Here is a 19,740-nt window from a genome sequence, read left to right as displayed (position 1 = left end):
ATTCTTGACAAGAATGAAATTTTAGCAGATAAACTACACCACTACAGAAAACGGTAAACAAATACCCCAAAAAGTAAATTCTCATCTTTATATCTGCCAAAATGAATAAACAAGGCAGATTTAAATAAAGCACAGATCTGGCACTTGATGCTTTAATATTTTTTATCTGAAACTAGAATCTATGCCTTCAAATGGCTCCTTAATTCGCCCCAAAATGCCTAAAAGTCTTCAATGAGAAATGCTTGTATAAACAACACAGCTAAAATCATGCAACAGTCTATTGGGGTAAGACATAAGCCTGGATGAATATTTGCTTAAAAATACATATTTTTTAGATCATAAAATCTGTACTTTTCCAAGCATTTAATAAGCTATACTAATATTCACACCATTATTTTTTTTTTCTTATATGTTAATTCTATACTGTCATCTCCTTTAACATACAAAATGGAGCCAGTCAGCTTTGTCTTCTCTTCACATCTGTCTAAAAGTAAAACAAAATGTGAAACAACCTTGTATTGGACAGACTTCAGTAGATCCTCTGTTTAGACCATCTAAGCATATGCGAGCCAAAATTGAGCTACAAGCCACAAACAAAAAGTTCAGATTTGTTCCACAGTAAAAGATCACACCTATTAAATCATAATGACATTTCTTGTTTCAAGTTGTGCCCATTCAGTTGTGTCACACTAGTCACTGTGTTCCTGGTATTACTTTTCAGGGAAGTCATCTGAACAGCAGAAGAGTTGTGCGAGTAACTGGCAGATCTCTCTTGCTGAGATTTCTTCCTGCAGCGAAGCTGGTTGTTGAAATGTCTTCTAAAACTCTCACTGAGAAAATACAGTGCAAATGGATTGACACAAGAGTTGCAGAAGCTTAGTACTCGGGCGACTAAGGTAACAACCATATGACCTATTGATGAATCAATCTCATTGTAATTAAAAGACCGGTACATGTATAACACATGGTTAGGAAACCAACAGATAGCAAAGAAGCCAACAAAAACTAGAACTATTTTTGCCAGGCGTTTCCGAGTTTCCATCTAAAAAGACGAAGAGAACCCAAATGAACAACAAGGAATAGAACTACTATTGCATATAACAGACAATTAAAACATGTAGCATTTCCCTTTATATTAACTTTAACAATTATCATAAGTAAAAATACTTCCTTCCAGGGCTCAGTTATTTTTCTATATTATTTACTTTCCTTCACCATTTTCAGTTTATTTACAGAGAAATATCCTAGATGTCTGCAGTTACAGAAGTTTGGTTTTACTCAACAAGAGCAATTCATGACCCAAGTATGCATTGGTGTATAGCCTGAAAGCACGCACCGAAGGGTGCCATAAAATATAACATTTTCTGATGAGATGTCAGTACTTGGCTTGAAACTTAGCTTTAATTAGAAAGCTATTTAGAAACTGTTGGTTTTGAAATGTAGAGACATTGCAAGTCTGACACCTAGGGTTTTAGCTTTTAGCTATAAGGTGCATCCCATTATTTTGCTTGAAATGACTCAGCTTGCACCTGTCTCCTAGGGAAATGAGTAAAATTTTGCATCATACACACTGAAGCATCTTAATTCCAGGGTAAGTTGAAAAGCTTGACCAATCTTCAATAATGACTTGAAAGAAATGTACCTTAATTGCAATGCTAAAATATAATTGGATTACAATGTAAATATTTAGAGCGGTTGAAGAGCTGAAAGGAAATGAGCTACACAGTGGTTCCAAAACTGAAAGAGAGAAATGGGCCAGGTAGAAGGTACAAAAGGGAAGCAGGACCTTTCTATATATTCCTCCAAAATATTTACTATGTATGTCAGGTACCAAACTTTCCCAGAAAGGAAATTTTTCTGACTTTCCTCAATTTTCTGTCAAATGTGACCTGAACAATATCAAGTGATTTTTTTAATAGGTTTTCAAAATCTGTGAAATAAAAAAATAAAAAAGTACAGTTTTCTCTGCTCCACATAAAAAAAAAAAAAAAAAAAAAAAAAAAAAAGTGAAGAGTTCTCAAAGGATGGAAAAACATTTCAATTCTGTAGGATTTGCACTGTATATCAGATGGCAACAGCAGACTAAAAGGTATAGAGGTATTTTGTGAATATTAAACTTTTGTGCCTAAAGAAACTTGAGTTGAAAACAATAGTCTGAATTTACTTTTTCTTACTGAGAGATGTGGAAGTACACTGGAATTTTCTACTCTCCTGAGTCTCATAGATTAAATAAATGCATAAATAAATAAATAAACCTAAGTTGAATGATAAAAAAATTTGAAAATACATTTCAGAATGTGAGTTCAGAAAGGTGATATAAATTAAATATTTTTTCTAACCTGAGGGTTCAGCCAAAATTCTCTCTATATCTCACAGGAAAATAAAATAGTACATGAAGTGCTAATATGCTTGCATTTTGACAAGAAACAGGCTAGAGTAGAAATGAAATGTTGAACAAAAAGGGCATGAGGGAATGTGGTTTTTCTTTTTCAAAGAATGTGTATGTTCTATATATGCAAAGAAGTCTCAGTGAGTAAAAAGGTGTTTTCTACAATATTGTCAGAGAAAACTCTTCCAAATTGTTTTAATGGACATAAGTATTTTTCTCTTTCAATACCAATGTGTTTGTAAACTGTTTGAGGTACTTTACTGCAAAAGCTGTGGTTCATATACAAATGTTCCTGCTAATGAACAGCCTGTTGAGATCTTACTGCCTGATACTCATTACACGGAAGCTGGCTGTTAAAATGCTCTGTCTCAAAGATGTACAGAATCTATACTGAAAGTTCTATAGCAAATATAATAGGCTATTAAGAAAAGTTCAGTTGTTAGCTCAGGATTGTATCTAGGAAAGATCTACTCAGAAAGATAAAAAATAATCATTTCATGCTCTGTGTTGATATTTTCAGCAGTCCTTGGTCTGGGAAGAACCTCAGAGACCCTAAGAAAATATTTACCTTTCTATGTCATTTTTTTAAAATTTCCAAGTACAAATAAAAGTAAGAACACAATTCAGTAAGAACACAAGCAACAGTTACACTAGCAGCACATACATATACATACACCAACCCTATTTCTTTTTAGGAATATGCTTTGATGGCATTGAATTTATGTTTTTCCTCATATTCATTTACATACTGGTCCTAATATTAATTAATTGTGAAAACAAGGAGATTTCTCAGCTAATCCTGAGCTTAGCTCATACATGTGGAGACTGAATTAATCCTCTGCAAAAACCAACAATTTGGATGTTTAAGTTTTTTTGCTTTTTATAAGTGTACACAGCAGATAAATCTTTCATTGGAAAGTAAATAGAAAACTGCTTACCTGTCTTTTGGAATGCTCGCTGTATTCTCCAGGGATGTTGTGGGCACTTTTTATTAAACTCTTTGCAATGTGACAATAGTAGATACTAATAATGGTCAGAGGGATAAGAAAATAAACTAGAAAAATCAGCACAGAATGGATCTTCGGGTGCATGTCATCCTTCATGGGGTATGGTATGCATGCTTTGAAAGTGGCATTATCTGTGTTATTGATATGGGCCAGCTCAGAGAACACTGCTTCAGGAACTGCCAGGAGCATGGAGATTATCCAGATGGTAATGGCTTTAACACAGGTCCATAGCACTGCACTGGAGGTCTGGATGTCCATGGGATTTACAATTGCTTTGTACCTGAAAGTGATAAAAATGCAGATGTAAATTAATAGGTATATTTTTGTATGATGCATAAGGCCACTTCATACCTTTGGTTAAAAAAAAGGTCATTTTTTGTTCCTCTTTGAAACATCAAGGCATGTGTAATCTTTAACAAATTTACATTTTCTAAATCTCTAAGCTTCCAGTTCATATATACCCATTTTAGAAGTGCCAAATGAAGCCCTGGTTGCAATCTGTGGCTGTAGGAACCCATTCTGTGCCAGCCTTGTGAAAACACAGAAGCAGGCACCACTCCATTTTTCCTTTCCTGTGACTGTCCCAGCAAATCCCCAAATGCACAGCCTACCTCCATACTTACAACTGAGTCTCCTACCAGCACATTCGTGACAGGGTTTGTTTTCTTCATCAGCTCCTCCAGCCCAGGACTCCTGCCTGACACCACCTCATTTCCACTCACAATATCACTGCCACTGCACTAAGCCCCCTCCTTGTTTTTTCACCTCAGGACCTTTGTATACGTGGATATACTGTCCTGACTGCAACACTCAGAATATAAGCCTCTTCAGGCAGGAATGACTCCCAAAAGCCTGCGCAGAAATATTAAACTCTTAAATAAAGTAAACATTTTCACATAAATAGTTGGAAACTGCTGCCTCCACATTTTGGGAAACTGTCCCATAATATATGATTACACATAAACTTTGGGAGTATTGATAATTTCATGACCATTACAATGAAAACAGGAAACATTGCGTAGGAAGGAAATATCACACTACAGTAAAGCAAAATAATAGAAGTAGATACATGTTAGGAATTCTATTAAAAAAAAAATGTTGCAGAAGTTGACACAGAGGGATACTTTCCACAAGAAAAGGTCTGTTTTAAAAGGCTAGATGTATTTTGAGAGAAATGTTTCAAAACTAACTTAATGTTTTGCTTATTTTTTTAATTCTGATTTTGAAAATTATTTATTTTCAAAAAGTAAATTAATGTTTTTGCTTCTATTAAAAACTGAACATTTAATAAAACATTTCATTTTAATTGAAAAGTTGTGGAAAATTAGAAGTTTAGAAAATTAGAAAAAAAAATAAAAAATAGAAAATTAAACTCAGGAAAGTGTTTCTGTTAATGCTGTAAATGCTGTTTAGCATTTCTTCTAATACATAGTGAGAAACTCCCTGGACACAAAGGTGTAAAGAAATCCTTTATACTGTCATAGCAAGGATAGAAACTTCTGCACAAAGCACAGTCTCCCCAGCATAAACTGTGACCTTGTTAGTCAATAATTTGCTTCCTATTGCTGTCTGCCTTGATTTCATTACATGAAGGCAGACCTTCTATTTCATTTCATTCAACTTAGGTGACGTCAAGTCCTGCTCATTTCTTTTAAACTTTATATTGATGGAGAAGAGCTGGTTTGGGAACTTAGAGGGGAAGGACATTGGATTAAAAATATATATACATGTATACTATTTTGTACTAGAATATTTTTCTCTCTTTTTGCAATGTAGTGATTCATAGAATCAGAGAATCATTGAATATCCTGAGTTGGAAAGGACCCACAAGGATCATCAAGTCTAGCTCCACACACAACGCCCCAAAAATCAGACATATCTGAGAGCATTGTCCAACACTTCTTGAACTCTGGTTCAGGCTCGGTACAATGACCACTTCCCTGGGGATCCCGTTCCAGTGCTCAACCACCCTCTCAGTGACGAACCTTTTCCTAACACCCAGTCTGACCCTCCCCTGTCACAGCTCCATGCCATTCGCTTGAGTCCTGTCACTGTCACCAGAGAGCAGAGATCACTGCCTGCCTCTCCATTCTCCTCATAAAGAAACTGTAGGCCACCGTGAGGCCTCCCCTCAGCCTCCTCTTCTCTCATCTGCACAAACCAAGTGACCAGCCACTTCATGCTATTTTGACCACTTCATGCTCTTTTGTCCTATCACTCAAGATAGTGACCTTGTCACAATTTATTGTTTAAGCAGCATTTTGTCTGGTTAGTGTCTAAATGGGAGACTTTTCAGAAGCCTTTATAATACCAAAAAAGGTGGCATATATCTGTGCTTTCGTAGATACTGCTGTTTCAGCAAATATAAAATAAAAGTAAAATAAATAAATAAAAACAGTTCAGTCCAAAAAATTTCAAAATTGTACTTTAGTTGACCAGCCAACTGCAAGACAGCACTCTTCTTCTAAGGTTTTGGTAGTCTGTGTCAATGGGAATAGAAAGGCACTAAGCACTTTACAAAATCTGCCATGTTGTTTATATCTCTGAAAAGATGTAGAGTAGAGACAGGCAACAGATGAAATCAATTATAAACTGGGTGAACTTAGAAGTGTTCCCAGAATGAATACCAAGCCTCTTTCTTTGTATAAAAACAACATAAAGCTAAAGCTTGTCACCTACTGTTGAAATTAGAAAGTGTATATTTTCTATAAATGATAAAACCAAGCAAGCCAGAGTAAGGAGCAAATTATTTAGTCAGATTAGTAAGCAAAATCCATCTTTTTCTTTACTTCGCTGATGAAAAAATAAAATTATAGGTTGTCATGAGGATCAGGAAATAATTATAAGTATGCATTTGGTTTTAATTAAATGCTTTCATGTAAATTCTGTCTTCCTACATCCTCTGTTATTATTGCTGCCGACAAAGGCATCCCAATTCAGGAAACATTTTTACAATGAGTTTAATTTCTTTGGAGCTATGGTTTCTGCCAATGGACACCGGCAAAAATTTGCCCATTCTGCAAATACTATTTTTATTTGTATAGTGTTTTTTGACTCCAAAGCAATCTCTTCCCATACACACCCAAAAAAAAAAAAATCATGAATCATGAAAGAAAGAATATCTTCTTCCTACAGAGTTATAACTTGTTGCTACCTTATAAACTATATAGGTATAGGTATATATGTATAGGTTATCTATTCCTCCCTATCTGTATATTCAAAGACCTTCATAAATGTATGTCTCAGTTCCCAATTAGCATGTAAAGCTAACTGGGAAAAGCACTTGTCTGTACTGAGTCCATAATGCTATTCCCCTCTCCTAAGAAGTTGCTTCATGGTTCATCCTCAGCCATCTCTCCATTACACTGTGACCTCTTTCTCTAGAGTGCTTTGCTGTGATGTCCTTCAAAAACACATTAATAATAATAATAAATTAATTAATTAATTAATAACAGACAATACTTAAGAAGCCACTGGACTATAATTACAACTTACCATAATAACCTGGGTTGCCTCAATATTTCTTTGTCCTCTTGTTTATGTATCTTTTTTTCTCTTACTCAAAAAAAAAAAACCTTTTTGGTCAGCGACTTTCTTCTTCTTGTTCATAAAACCATGAGAACAAATGTGGAAGGTAATATATTATCAATCAGATAATATAAGTAAATCTGAATACAAAACAACATCTATTTCTCTTCCTCCTAATTGTTTTCAACTCTTTACCAAGCAACAGTTTCTAACTGGCTGAAGATAAAGCAGAAAGGGAATATATTCCTTCAAAAACTGCCATTTTCAAATGTTTGGTTCAACGATTGCAGCCACCTTCTACATAAGGGTCTGTCTCCTCTCCTAGTAGTGCACTCATGCCTTGCTTGTGCCCTAGGCTGCTCTGAGTACTCTCATATACAAAGATATATAGTAGATCTTGTTATGGAGCTGGTTTACATGCTTCACTTCCATTTCTTAACTGCTGGATTAGACTGTTTATTCATAAAGCCCTCAAGCATACTAACCTCAAGCTTTCCAATGTTCTTCAGTCATCTGGAGTGTCCTGTTTCAACACAGAAGAACAAACTGAAAATATCACTCTACCTGTCTGTGATGTTTCTTTTCATTCTTGTTTCCCAGCTATATCTGCTTCATGTAGCAACAGCCTAAGGAAATATTTGTCACAAAAATGCAATGCCAAAATTTTCCTAGTATTTCTATCATTGACACAATTGGCATGTGTAGGTCTTGAATTCATACCACTGAAGACTGAGGGAGTAACTGAATACACAAGTAGAACCTTAAAACCATCTTACCTAATTGTACAAGAAAACAATTGCAATACTCACCAAGAACAGTGATTTTCATATTAATCTCTAAGAAATGTCATTTTAAGTTTCACATTCTGCAAAGTCCATCAGTCTGACAGAATGAAAACCCCCAGTTCTGCAGTTTTCCATAAACATCAGCCTTCAAGTTATGTCCAGTAGTTGTCCACTCCACTAAAGTAGAATGAAGTTTTGCATGGGGTCAAATCCCTTTCCCTAGTATTAGCAGTTCTGTTGACTAAATAGTTGATCATTAAAGAGCAGAACAATATAACTAGTTGAGAAAAAGATGGAACCATTTGGTGTCCAGAGTTGTGGGAACATCTTTGATAACATACAAGAAGTCTGAGATTATCAAGTATTCTCTTTTATTCTTTTTACATTTTTGCAATTTAAAGTGCATATATATGTATATATAATTAGTGCTAACATTTTTGTTCTTTGTTTATCTCTTAAGTGCAGAGAATTGCATTCACCAGGAATAAGGTCTGATAGCTTAGTATAATAAACAGTGCTTGAAGTGAAGACTAGCAGACCATATATAAACACAATTCAAATGAATCTCAATGGCATGTGCTCTGTATCTCTCAGGGGTAAATTCCTAAGATTTTTTGAAGGGGAAAGATTTTTCCACTCTATAGAAATGCACTCTTTTGAAACAAAAACTGTCAGTAATACTTCAACAAAAAGTCTTATTTAGCCTTTTGAATGATGATTTAGAAAATAATGAAAACAGAAGATTCTCAGGATGTTGGAGGGTTTTTTGTTTGTTTCTGTGTTGTTTTTTTTCCACATGAAATATGACTTGCCCTGTCAAATTACCATTTCAGATGAGAGTGTTGATTTTTGTCTGTGTTTTATCTTTATTTTTAATTTTCCCATCTCTTGCTATTTCTTTCTCTTGCTACTCCCCTCACATTAGGTAGCTATATTTATTATGACCTAGTACAAATCCTGCAGTGATAGCTCATTGCCTGCAATCTGGCTTTTTACTTCTACTTGTGTAAGTCCATTTACTTGTAACTGCACTAGTTAAAAGCACCATCATTCGTTTGTTCAGTTGTCCTCCTGAGGAGAGTAATAGTAAAGTACTGCATTGACTATTATTCAGTTGGTATATATTAGTATTTCTGATAGATTAATATTTAACTTTGATAATGCCCAGAAAGAGTCACTGATGAAAATATTTTTACACATTTTTAAGATAGACAAATTAAATGGAAGGGAAAAAGAAGAGGAGATGGGAGGAGGAGGGGGGCAGGGGAGGGGCAGGGAAGGGAAGGGAAGGGAAGGGAAGGGAAGGGAAGGGAAGGGAAGGGAAGGGAAGGGAAGGGAAGGGAAGGGAAGGGAAGGGAAGGGAAGGGAAGGGAAGGGAAGGGAAGGGAAGGGAAGGGAAGGGAAGGGAAGGGAAGGGAAGGGAAGGGAAGGGAAGGGAAGGGAAGGGAAGGGAAGGGAAGGGAAGGGAAGGGAAGGGAAGGGAAGGGAAGGGAAGGGAAGGGAAGGGAAGGGAAGGGAAGCCCACACTGTGGGCTGCTCTAACAGTTCGACAAGGTAGTTGACTTCCAGCACTCAGGTTTATGTTTTGGCACAGCTGAATATGTCTGTATGTGTATATATGTCTATATGCATATATGAGCACATGTACATACATGCACAACAAAATATATATATTTTCCAGTGCTGGATCCCAAGAAAACCACCCAAAAAACTCACTCAATGGCTGGCCTACCCTCTTCCACTCTGTTCCTCCTTTCTTGAATTTTAAATTAGGCAAGTAGCTGTTATTTCCCCTGCTGTGCATGCACAGAGCTCCCCTGACTCTGATCTACTTAGTTTGCATCTGAACTTTACTGGGATCCTGAAACTAAGCCCAGCGAAGCTGAGGAACCTGAGCTCAAAGTAGGGTTTAAATAATGCCTGGAGCCCACCAAAGGCATCAGCTTTCATAAAACAGCTGTGACTGTGACAGAGGCAACTCTGGTACCTGCCTCTCCAAGAAGAAAATGGAGCACTCATTCAGCCAGCATATCCAAGATTCATTGTCCAGGCCTGCCAGACAGTGGTGTAAAAGTAATATTTCATCAATGACAAGAGAACCTTATTCTTACTAGGCTGTGTCATACAAATCCTAGATTTTGCATTTCCCCCTGGGAAGTATGAAACAACTCAGTATGTATTTTCTCTTGATTTTTGGTGCCTATCTGGAGCCCTTACCTCAGTGAAACATTAATTGGAATTTTGGATTTTGGATTCTGCTTGGGAGGGTTAGGCAGGAAGATCAACGCCTAATTTAGAGGATAGGCATTGCCAAGTTTAGCCTAGACAAGCTCACATACTGTATGGGTTTGTCCCTTAGTGCTGTTTGGATTTGTCTCCCAGTGCTTTGTTCTCTATTTAGATATTTCTTCTACCTTTCTCTAATTCCATTTCTTAAAAAAATAAAATAAAATAAAATAAAATAAAATAAAATAAAATAAAATAAAATAAAATAAAATAAAATAAAATAAAATAAAATAAAATAAAATAAAATAAAATAAAATAAAATAAAATAAAATAAAATAAATAATAGAAAATCACACCTAACCTTCTCTTGTTCTTTCTGAGTTTATATTCTGGACCTTGAAAGATCAAAGGATTTTCAGGAAAGAAACATTTCCCAAATGAGGCTCAGTCCAAATCCTGTTGATATTTGTGCCTTTAGATTGATGAGACAGATTGATGACAGATTTAGATTGATGATGCATTTATCTGCATATCAACTATGTTTATTGCATGTCTTGCAGCAATGATATCCATAGATACTTGAATGAAAAAGATCATTTCCTATCTCATAAAAGCATGAGTCCTATCTCATAGAATCATTCATGCTGGAGCAGAAGATCAATAAGAAATGTTCTGCCCAGATGCAGAAATCCCACATGTAAAATATGCTCAGTGCTAGTTTGCCCTTATAAAATTGTTGTTGTTACAAAACCTATTTCCTTGATTAATTCAGTAATATCTCATGACTATGGCAGATAACAGTTGAGGAGAACATTATATTGTCAGGTGATTTTTAGAAATGATACAAGCCATGAAGAATTAAATAACTAAATCTATTAATGGATCTGGAACAGATTTAGAGTTTACCATTTGAAAATCTAGACCCAAAATCTCTGATTTCTAAATTCAAAAAACTACAATTTAATAGATTTGCTCCAGTATTATCATCTAGGAGGCTCCACTCCGGCACTTTAAAGCTTGTTTCCATTTCCATTTAATTTGTAACTTCTGTTGTAAACTGGCATTGAAATCAATGTAGATGGCATTAAACATTAAAAATCATGGGGGAAAAAAAGTTAAAATAGAAATCTCTAAATTACAGTCAAACAAACTTTGAGCCAAAGTACCAACATAACACTAAGTTAAAAAATACTGTGAAAAATAGTTGGGGGAAAAAAAATGGGTTAGACATGTAAAGGACTGAAGAGAATCATACAAGATAGAATGATAACATATTAGAAAAATGATATTAGAATATGATATGATAACATATTAGAATAATCCACTTCTTTCATATTCATACACACACCATAATACTATTTGTAAGTATGCTTGTGCAAAGCTGGAAATATTTGATTAATACTACACACAGCAAAATTAATTGCACCAAGGTGCATACAGGTTATTTGTCTCTGTTACTTTCTCTAACATCTGACAACTTCTATCAACATAATTACAAAACAAACTTCTCTTTAAGGGACAGAAATTTGCTTCTTGCCTTCCACAACTTTTTGTGAACTTGTAAGAACTTGCTATTTGTGATCATGTTGTCAAACTGGGCTCAGTCTTGTCATGGACTACTAAATGTTAATAGTGGAGACACTTAATCGGGCTTAGGAATTGTGGTTGCACATGCTTTTTTTTATTAGTACATACTAAAACACGCGCAAAATTTAGCACTAGAATATATAGTCTGGAAGAATGGGCCTACAGCAATAACCTATGTAAGAAATACACCAGTTCTTCTATAATTAAACTATTTAAAACAAGGATTCAATGAAATTGTCCCTTTTGGATAGGACATTTGAGTGATCCATCACTCTGCACATCTATAATAGACAAGTATATTTATTACTCATTCTCTAACAAATTTATCTTCACAGAAAACAAGTGAAAGCTTTTCCCTCAGGGTAGAATTGGTAAAGCATATCTGATCTTCCACATTATTTCTCAGCACCTGATAAATGCAGACTTGAGGATTCCAACAGTCCAATTGAGATAAACACATTGCAACAAAGTATATAAGGGAATCATGTTCACCATGTTGGTGGGAAAGGCAAACAAACAAAATATGGAGATCTATGTTCAGCCCTGCTTAGTAAGAGTTCAGCTAGATCTGCTTTTCAGTAGCTATTTTACCCATCAGAGGCATAGGCTCTTACTGAACTGATCAAAGAAACAGGAAACAGACAAAATGGTTTTGTAACAGTTCTCCAGGTTTTAGGCTGCAACCTACAAAAGGCTATCGGACACTGGCATTTACATTAATCAAAGCTAGGTTGGCTGCTGTCAGCACAATAAAGGCATTGCACTGATCACAGACTAGGATAAACAACACAGCCATTTCTCACTTTGCCATGTTGAGGACTAATCTGTTTTTGTATGAGTTGAAGAGCACACACAAGACACACACACACAGTGAAAATAGTTTAACAGATGCTTCTGTCTGAGAAATTTGAGAATAGGAAAAACATAGTTTGCCTAATGTGGGTAGAAAATGTTATTTTTGAGATATCACTTTCAGCTGTGCAAAGATGAACTTCTCTAACAGATGATCTGAATTGCCTGGCTTAGACTAACTTATCCTAGAATAGGTAATTCCTGAATCTACTTCAAACATAAAATTTCTCCTGCATTTTTCCCATCCTCTTTTTCTTTCTGAAATATTTTCCATTGTATTCATTTTATCTGTATGGAATGGTTACAAACAAATTAGAACATTTTGGGGTGGGAAAAGGTAAGAACAGGTTTCACTGTTAACTTGAAAAAAGTGATTGCTCCTGTTTCTGGGTGAAGTTCAACCTAAGGACATCTTATATGCAAGAAGGCAGAGAAGAGCAAATAGACCAATACATGTAAAAACTGAACTTCCTTTTACAACTGAACATCTATAAAAATTCTCTTGAACTGTAATGCAGGCAAGTGTGAGACTAATATGATAATTGCCCTGCTAAGGGCAAATATCCCACTCCCCTGCTTGCCTTGTGCAACCACAAAGCTGGTCAATTAGTAACATGCTATGTTACTTGGACCACCACTTTCAGCATGCTGGCTACTCATCTTCACAAATATTTGTCTTATATGTATGGTAACAGCAAGGAGAGAAGCTTTCGAAGAGGGTAGGCCCAGCTCTGTCCAATAAGAACCCTCCGGGTTTGTAAACACACAAAGGTGGTCATAGAGGCAGAGCTCCAGTAATGATAACCACCTTGTTCTGATTGGGACTACACTGTCCCATCACTCATCATCTTCATTCTAAGCAGCTGAGCTGGGAGGTAGAGGGTTTTCTCCTGTACACATCCTTTATCCTGTGTGATGGCACTGAGCTATGGATTAAATACAAGAAAAATCTCTTTCAAAACATAGGGAAAATAAATGTTTACTGTTAGGGTGATCAAAAAGGTATTCCCAGGGAGGTTGTGAAGCCTCCATCCTTGGAGAGATTCAAAACTCAGATGGCCATTGTCCTGAGCACCCTGCACTAGATGACTCTGCTCTGAGAAGGGGTTTGGACTAGGCAATTTCCAGAGGATCCTTCCCATTTCACTGGTGCTGTGATTTGATACTTTTATATCATGCCATTGTTCATTGGACCAAAATGCTTGAATTTTATGGAAGGAATTGTTTTACATGACTGCTGCTGCTACATGAGCTTCACACTACCTTCTTCTAATTCATATAGCCTCCCAAGACAGAAGCCACATGAACAGATGGAGTTTCTTTGTATGAAAAGCTGAGAAAAAGTCCAGTCCCAACCCCACGTCTCTCATAAATAAAAGGTTGATAAGGATTGAGGCTGTTCTGATACATTTTGATGCCTACAAAATAAACCAGAGTTTCATGTCTGGAAACTTTTATTTTGTGAATCACATTTGCACATATAAATTAAAAGGTGAGCTGAAAAAAAAGTAAAAGCTTGCCCATTCTTTCTTCAACTTATTTTGCCTTGCTTGTTATCACATAATTATAACCATACTGCTACAGCCTACAGTGAAAAACATCTGGACCATCAATTTTGTTTAATATAAGTCATTCATTCAATATTTTAATTTCAAATGTTAGGGTTTCCAGGATTTACACGTACAGATTTCATAGTTCTCCTAGCTCCACATAATTTTGTTTTGTATCTATTATATATAGGTATTTTTTTTCTCTCTTATACCGATAGACTCTTATACACTCTTATTCTACTTCTGGATACTTTTTTATTTCTTCTTCTTTAATTATTTAAAGTCATTTCCAGGATGTCATTTAATGCTACTTTCCTCGTCAAGGTGCTTTAGTCATTGGATGTTGGCTATTAGAACTCAAAAGGAAATCATATCCACTTTTCTGCTTCACCTATTCCACAACTTGTAATAAGAAATGAGGATTTTAGAGGTCTCTAATCACTATGTTTCAGCTTTAATCAGCACCTGACAAAAGAAGAAACTTTAAATAAGTTCTGAAGAAAAGTAAAAAGAAGACAAGGTGTGCAAATTGAGCCAGACCATTTTTTGTCATCTGCTGCAGTCAGAAGTCAGCACATCGATATTAAACTTGCACAGAATGTTTTTGAATCTCTGTACACTTTTAAAAATGCCAATTGCATTCTTCCAAAATTAAATCAAATAAATAATAATAATCATCATCAAAGAATCAAATACTTCAGCTATTCACATTTATAGCATTTATTTGTAAGCATTTAATTCAGGCACCCTAGTTATATAAGTATGAATTTAAATATTTAAAATACTTTCTTATTAAAATATAGGAAAGGTGTCATACAACTCATAAAATAATTCTGTTACCTGGTTACTCAAGTAAATGTCTCATCAGAGGCCATATTTTGGGGGAAGAATATTAAGATGTTATTTGAATTGCAGTAGGGCCTGTTGCTTCACTGTTCAGCTTCACTGTCTTTATTAGAGTGCAGCAGGACTGTATTTGAGTTAACACATTTAAAACCTTCATTAGAAAGAAAATTAAATCTAGAAAAAGTAGCAGAGTTAAATTTAATCCTAGTTCTATAGTTCACATAAAGGCATAAATGAGGCATAAATGACAGCGAAAGAGAAAGGGACAATTCTAAAGCTGTTGTAAGGGGCTGCCATTTATTCTTTCAAAATTTGTGCACCCTTAGCTCTGAGAGGCATTTTGGAAACACTTATCTGGTGTTTCACTCCCTTACCCTAGAGTACTTCCCAGGCACAACATTGCAAGATCCCTTACCCTGAGAAGAGGGTAAGAGTCCCATGAGAAGAGCCCCATGGCCCCAGTTTACATTCTGAGCTAACTTTGTGTCCTACCATGGATGTGTTTTGGAAAAACACAGTGAACAATTTCATGCTATAGATCAAGACAGGCACAGCTCAGGTCAGGTGAGCTATGACTTCTGTCCTTTTTCAAGCAAGGAGTTGCTGGCACAACTTTTCTTCATGTATGCCATGCTGCAGTCCCTCTGGCTACAATTCTGTCACCTCTTATCCTTAACATCCTCATCCAAGACCACACTGAGTCCTAGGACTTCCTCATCAACACCCATAGGCCCAGTCAAAGACTGGTCCATGGCCCATGGAGAAGAAGCATTGCAAGGGTCCCGTTTTCATTTTCTCAGACCACCACTCCTCTAGTAAGTGCATCCCTGGCCATCATGCACAAGATCTGTATGTATCTTCAGGGTGTGCTGAGTGCTATTGGGGTTGTTTTGCCCCTTGGTTCTCTTGTGTTGTTGTTTTTCTTTTACATTATTTTTTATTTATTTATTTTGCACCTCAGTCTCCTTCCTTTTTTCATTTTTCATCCACTCTACTTATTATTTTTTCTCTTTCTGTAATCCACCTTTGTTTTTTTGTTGTTGGTTTGGTTGGTTGCGTTTGTTGTTGTTGTTGTTTTAAATAGGGAATTGTTAAGTTACCTAGAGCTGGTTTGGTTTCTCTGTGATAGAGAAAAATCAATAGGAGCAATGGCCATGAGAGGAAGGGGTGCTGTCCCTGTACATTTCATCTGTGTCAGTGAGAGGGCTCAGCAATACTGCTCCTTCATCACATTCTGCAGCCCCAGGCCTCTGCCAGAGGTGGAGATTGTGCCCACCTCTTATGCCAACACACTGCACCAACAGTTCCAACACTGTACTGTCTCTGCTGCCACCCTCCCGTGCCCCAAAGTGTGGGGCCACAGCAGGGCACTAGTGCTCACCACAGCATACAGACATGGAGAGACAGCTTGCACAAACCCAAGGCTGACAAAATGTCTCTTTGGAACCCACAGCTAGTCTTCGGATGGGTACGGACAAACTTGAGCACATTTGTTGTGTGCTATTGACTGTAACCTGAAAGCATGCTTTAGGGAAGACTAGGAAGTACTGTTACAAATTTCATATAATGTATGTACACCAAAATAAATAAATAAGCAAACAAATAAACAAATCTCAGTATCAGGTAATGAAGCTTAAAAACAGAAGGTGTCAAACTAAAAGCACTAGTGATGTGCTATTGACTAGAGGCTTCTGTGGCAAAAAGCCATATGAAATTAAGAAAGTTTAGAAAAGAGGCATACCTAATGTATGCTATTTTTTTCTTCCTTGTGGCTTCAGTTTGTAGTAAGTGATATATCAAAGGTTATTTCTAATATAGCTCTAACTGCTAAACGTATCACATAGATGTAATTTGCTATGCCAAATTTCCACATAAACAGTAAAAGCTAAATTCACTGTGGAAACCAAGATATCCTTTGTTATCCTAATACATGCAGGCAAATTATAAAGAACTGTAAATATTTTTAAGTCTCTTCCTTTATGCAATCACTGCCTGCAGTTCTATATATTTCTGTGGTAATACTGAGTAAAAAGTAGGAAACTGCTTGGAATATTAACTGTGAAAGAAGCCACTGTGAAGACAATATAGTCTGCTGGATCAAACTCGTACCAGATTATAACAGAGCCTTTTTAGCCATATCACAGTTACCAAATTGCTAAAATCCTATTTTGCCTATCTGGAGACAATATTGTCCCCACCAGGCCTTGCCTCCTCATCAGCTCTTAGCTGAAGAATGCTTCCAGTGCTTCCCATGTGCCAACATAATTGCCTGTACATAATTTCTCCATAACTGAATCTTGTAGAGATGATGCAGCTTAGGATCTGGCCACAAATTAGCATAACAAAAACCCCTCCACACCAATGCCTAATCTTTTAATACAAGTTTCTGCTGTACTAAAAAAGTAGAACTGAGTCCAATTCAAATTCCATTAAGAGTCAATCCCAGCTTCACTGAGAGATGACCTGGGCCCCCAGGATAAAAGACTGTTTTATGAAGTCAGTGGCTTCTCTTCCTGACTGAAAAATAAGTGATGATTTTTTGTTTTGTTCTGTTTTTTGTTTTGCTTTCTCAAAAACTGAAAATGTACTACAGGGGTTAAAGAAACAGTTGCTGAATTCTTTGTATAACCATTTCTGATACTTGCATATAATGTGCACTTCAAATTGCTGGAGGAATGCATTTATTATGAGCTTATATGGTCACATCACACCATCTATAGCTGTTTGGTAGGATGTGTAATTCTAAATGCATTCAGTGCAAACAGATTAAGCATTATTACTTCTTGAATTTATTCTGATGTTAAAAGAATATAAAATTATATGGGGAAAAAATGTTCCAAAACTATAAAAAGTAAACGAATGAATCCTTAACATTAAACCACCAACATTCCTTCTCATTATATTTCACTAGAGATATCTCTTCTGCAAATAATTTTTTTCCATTTCAAGTAATATGCCACATTCATTCTTTTTAAACGGTGAAAATAGAGCAGAAAGGATAATGAAAGGTCTGCTTGTCTCTCTGAGGACAGTTTTTGACATATTCCTTAACTGAGCTAATCAGGGAGTTACAGGTGTTCACCTTAAAGTATGTTTTGCATGCTCTTGTTCAAGAACAAGAACATTCCTGAACAAGAACAAGAACATTTTCATAAGTTATAAAGTCTTTATACAGAAGCATTTCAGGTCCTAATTCAAATACCAGTGAAATTGATGGCCACTGAAGAGTATTGTTAAGTGGAATCAAATGATTTACTGAACTGTCTGGGAAAAATAAATAAATTACATTTACAATGAGGAGAAGAGAAGAGAAGAGAAGAGAAGAGAAGAGAAGAGAAGAGAAGAGAAGAGAAGAGAAGAGAAGAGAAGAGAAGAGAAGAGAAGAGAAGAGAAGAGAAGAGAAGAGAAGAGAAGAGAAGAGAAGAGAAGAGAAGAGAAGAGAAGAGAAGAGAAGATTAAAAGTCTTGAGGAAACTTTACTATAAGTTTGCAGATATGTCACTTTACTTCATGCACTAATGTAACACAGATGTTTGGCTTAAAATCCAAAAAAAAAAAAGGGTACTTCCTATGAATAAGGAATTTAACATTTTCATTTCTGTCTGAATAAAAGTGTTTAGATGGGGGGGGGTAGGATAATTTAATTCAGTTTAAGGTTGCCAATTATGCTGCCAGATTAGGTCTTTCAGAGCCTGAAGCACAGTTCAACAGCTACCCAGTTTCTATAAATCACTTAAAAATCTGTTTAAACTAATTGTGAGGAAAAGTTTTGGGTCCAGGTCTTTGTTTCTTCCTAAACTGATAATTACTAGAGATGGATTTGTTCCTTGCTAGTTTTGTTGCCCTCCACCCCTTTTTCTTAAGTTTCAAAGAAGACAAAATGGATCGTCTGAATAAAAAGTTTAAGACTGACTATTCCAATAGAACAGTTTGGTGCCTCCAAGTTCCCAGAGGGCTGCACAACTTCTGGCAGTCACCTCAGGTAACCTGGTGTTCTCTTACGGCACAAGCACACAAAGACACACACATGCTCTCACACACACTTTCCCAGCAAGAAGAAATAAATCTATTGAAAATCACCCTGTGCTTTCCTTGATTTAAGCTGCTTGCTGACCATTGACATACCACTGTGGCTTGGCATTTAGGACCTAAATCTTTCCTCTAATACACAGGCTGTATTTCAATACACAGGTTCTGGAATGGCTCTGGGTTATCTCAGAGGTACAGACGACAGGACTAAATTCCAGTTCCTGCTTCCAGCACCCTGGAAGTTGGAGCCACAGGCACACCCATGTCCAGAAACACTTTAACTTCAGTTAGTACCAGACATGCCTTCAGTCAGTGAGGGAAGGAGACCCATGGGTTAAACACAGGTTGGATTGAGGGGATTGAAAACCAAGGATAGCTCATGAGAGGGGTGTCTTACCTTTCGTGCCAGCACTGGCTAGCTTTAGCCCAAGACACAGAGGACTGGGAAGGGCAGCCCAGCTTTCCTACCTGTCAGCACTGAGGGCCGTGAGTGTGAAGACAGAGACACCAACAGAGGTGAGCTGGATGGCAGGGATGATCTTGCAGCCCACCTCTCCAAAGAGCCACTCCTCGGAGAAGTAGCGGGAGGCATCCACTGGCACACAGGTCACCAGCAGCAGCAGGTCACCAGCAGCAAGGCTGGATATGAAGATGTTGGGCACGCTCCTCATGGCACTGTTGGAGATGAATATCTTCATGAGGGTGACATTTCCCAGCAAGCCCACTGTGATGATGAGCAGGTAAAGTGAAGGGATCACGCAGCGGATGGTGAACATGGCTGTGCCCTGCCCCGGGGGCAGCAGGACTGCATCTGGCACCAGCTGGGCACTCCCATTCCCCTCAAGGAACATAGCCGTGAGCTCAGACAGCAGTTCTGCCTCCATCCTTCACCTCCCGGCAGAGTGGAGGTCTCCTGTGTAAAGTGCAGTGGGAGTCACTGAG

The 19,740-nt window shown here is 36.9% G+C and overlaps 1 protein-coding gene across 1 annotated transcript; it reads right to left on the bottom strand.

Moving 5' to 3' along the window:
- Positions 1 to 640: 640 nt before the first annotated feature.
- Positions 641 to 19,682, bottom strand: NMBR (neuromedin B receptor; the record flags this gene model as incomplete). The annotated part of the gene is made up of 3 exons (XM_084283508.1): positions 641 to 1,042; positions 3,328 to 3,676; positions 19,267 to 19,682. 3 exons carry the CDS (start codon positions 19,680 to 19,682, stop codon positions 641 to 643), a joined length of 1,167 nt encoding a protein of 388 aa, XP_084139634.1.
- Positions 19,683 to 19,740: the final 58 nt, after the last annotated feature.

This window comes from Netta rufina (assembly GCF_964035555.1).
Source record: "Netta rufina genome assembly, chromosome: 3".
In the NCBI taxonomy this organism is placed as follows: Eukaryota; Metazoa; Chordata; class Aves; order Anseriformes; family Anatidae; genus Netta; species Netta rufina.
Note: the sequence above shows the minus strand (reverse complement) of the source record. Positions and strands in the feature narration are given on the sequence as shown.